Source organism: Austrofundulus limnaeus, unplaced genomic scaffold (assembly GCF_001266775.1).
Source record: "Austrofundulus limnaeus strain Quisiro unplaced genomic scaffold, Austrofundulus_limnaeus-1.0 Scaffold29, whole genome shotgun sequence".
In the NCBI taxonomy this organism is placed as follows: Eukaryota; Metazoa; Chordata; class Actinopteri; order Cyprinodontiformes; family Rivulidae; genus Austrofundulus; species Austrofundulus limnaeus.
Genome location: NW_013952431.1, coordinates 2,463,637 through 2,465,000, shown reverse-complemented (window position 1 = coordinate 2,465,000; position 1,364 = coordinate 2,463,637). Strand labels below are relative to the sequence as shown.

The window sequence follows — 1,364 nt, the reverse complement described above, 5'->3', positions numbered from 1 at the left end:
AAGAAAATCTTAGAATACGAAAACATTGGTGAATGTCACAAATTCTCCTAAATCACTCATATGCACAACTTAGCTTGTGATTTTGATGAACATTTCATAAAACCAAACTGCTGTGTTTGAGTCATTTGAACTTGTGAACTTATTCACTGATTACTTGCTACATTAAATAAACATGAAGTTGTGACAGTTCCAGCTTTTATCAGGCTGCATCAGAACTCTTCATGATGGGAAAGCAACTCCACAGCTTGGATCACACTATGTTGCGAGGAACTTTATCAGTTTAATTTGTTTTTTAATTAGCTCATCGGAAGAACAAATCCCAGCTGAGGCTGAACTTGTTTGTGAAAACTGCGCTTCGATCTCGTTATTCTCCACGGTTACCCTCTGTGATGATCTATCACACAAAGTCTCTCTTTCGAGCCACTACCTTTGATTACCTGTGGTGCACTCGTGGCCACCAGAAAGGCATTCGTTCTTCCRGGGTGGTCGTAGTCGTGCATGGCAGCAGCTACATACAATGCCATGAGCTCCAGGGCAGGGACCAGACCAGCCAGGGAACCATAGCCCTTCTCAAGCACCGAGTTCATTTTGGACAGAAGGAATCCTGACGCTCCGGATATCATGCTGTTCACCGAGTCTAAAAACAGAAAAATTAAACTGATGTGGCTCTTTTACACTTCCATGTAACTTGCAGGTTATAAAAAATAAATATAAAAGCGGAGAAAACAAACTTAGATAATATTATCAGTATAAAGTCCTCACCAGTGTGTATTCTGTTTTCTGTCGGCAGGATGGGCAGGCCTGGCACAGGCTGAGTGGTGAGGTACCACACAGCCTGCAGCACATCCGTAGCATGGATTCTGTTGTGATCTGGAAAAATTTTTAAAAAGGAGCAATTCTCACTAGATTGACAATAAGGAGTGCAGATCATCACCAGCAACAGAGTTGCTTTAAAACTGTGAGTTGCCTGCATCAACCTATAGTGCTTCAAATAAATGTTGCTGCTAAATATAGGTAAGACTGCTGAAAAAAAAGGCCTGCTGAAGCTGTCAAAATATAAAGACAATAATAGAAAAAGAAAAGAAAATTTTGACAAGTGTCGAAACAAAGACAGACTCAAACATTGATTGTGGAAACATCAAACAAAATACGGGTAAATTAGAAGCCTTTCGAAAGGTTTGTCTGAAAGTTGAGTTTTTGTATTTTTTTTTTTCGTTTTTTCCAGTCAGGTATTAACTTTAGGTAAAGCACAAAAAACTGTGCTTTACCTTTGTTTTGCACTGAGAAAGGACAGAAAAAAACCAAGGATTGTAGAGGCTGACAAAAGCTGAGTCTGCTTAATAAAAAAAACTGTAAAATTAATG

At 39.1% G+C, this 1,364-nt stretch overlaps 1 protein-coding gene across 3 annotated transcripts in view; it reads right to left on the bottom strand.

Moving 5' to 3' along the window:
- The window catches only part of LOC106515495 (cGMP-inhibited 3',5'-cyclic phosphodiesterase A), a 55,867-nt gene that overhangs the window by 11,966 nt on the left and 42,537 nt on the right, over positions 1-1,364 (bottom strand). For all 3 annotated transcript variants that reach the window (XM_014005326.1, XM_014005325.1, XM_014005327.1), the window contains 2 exons: positions 763-870; positions 438-637 (listed from right to left, as the gene is read on the bottom strand). In XM_014005326.1, coding sequence (XP_013860780.1) covers positions 438-637; positions 763-870 — 308 coding nt within the window. The remainder of the gene's footprint in view (positions 1-437; positions 638-762; positions 871-1,364) is intronic.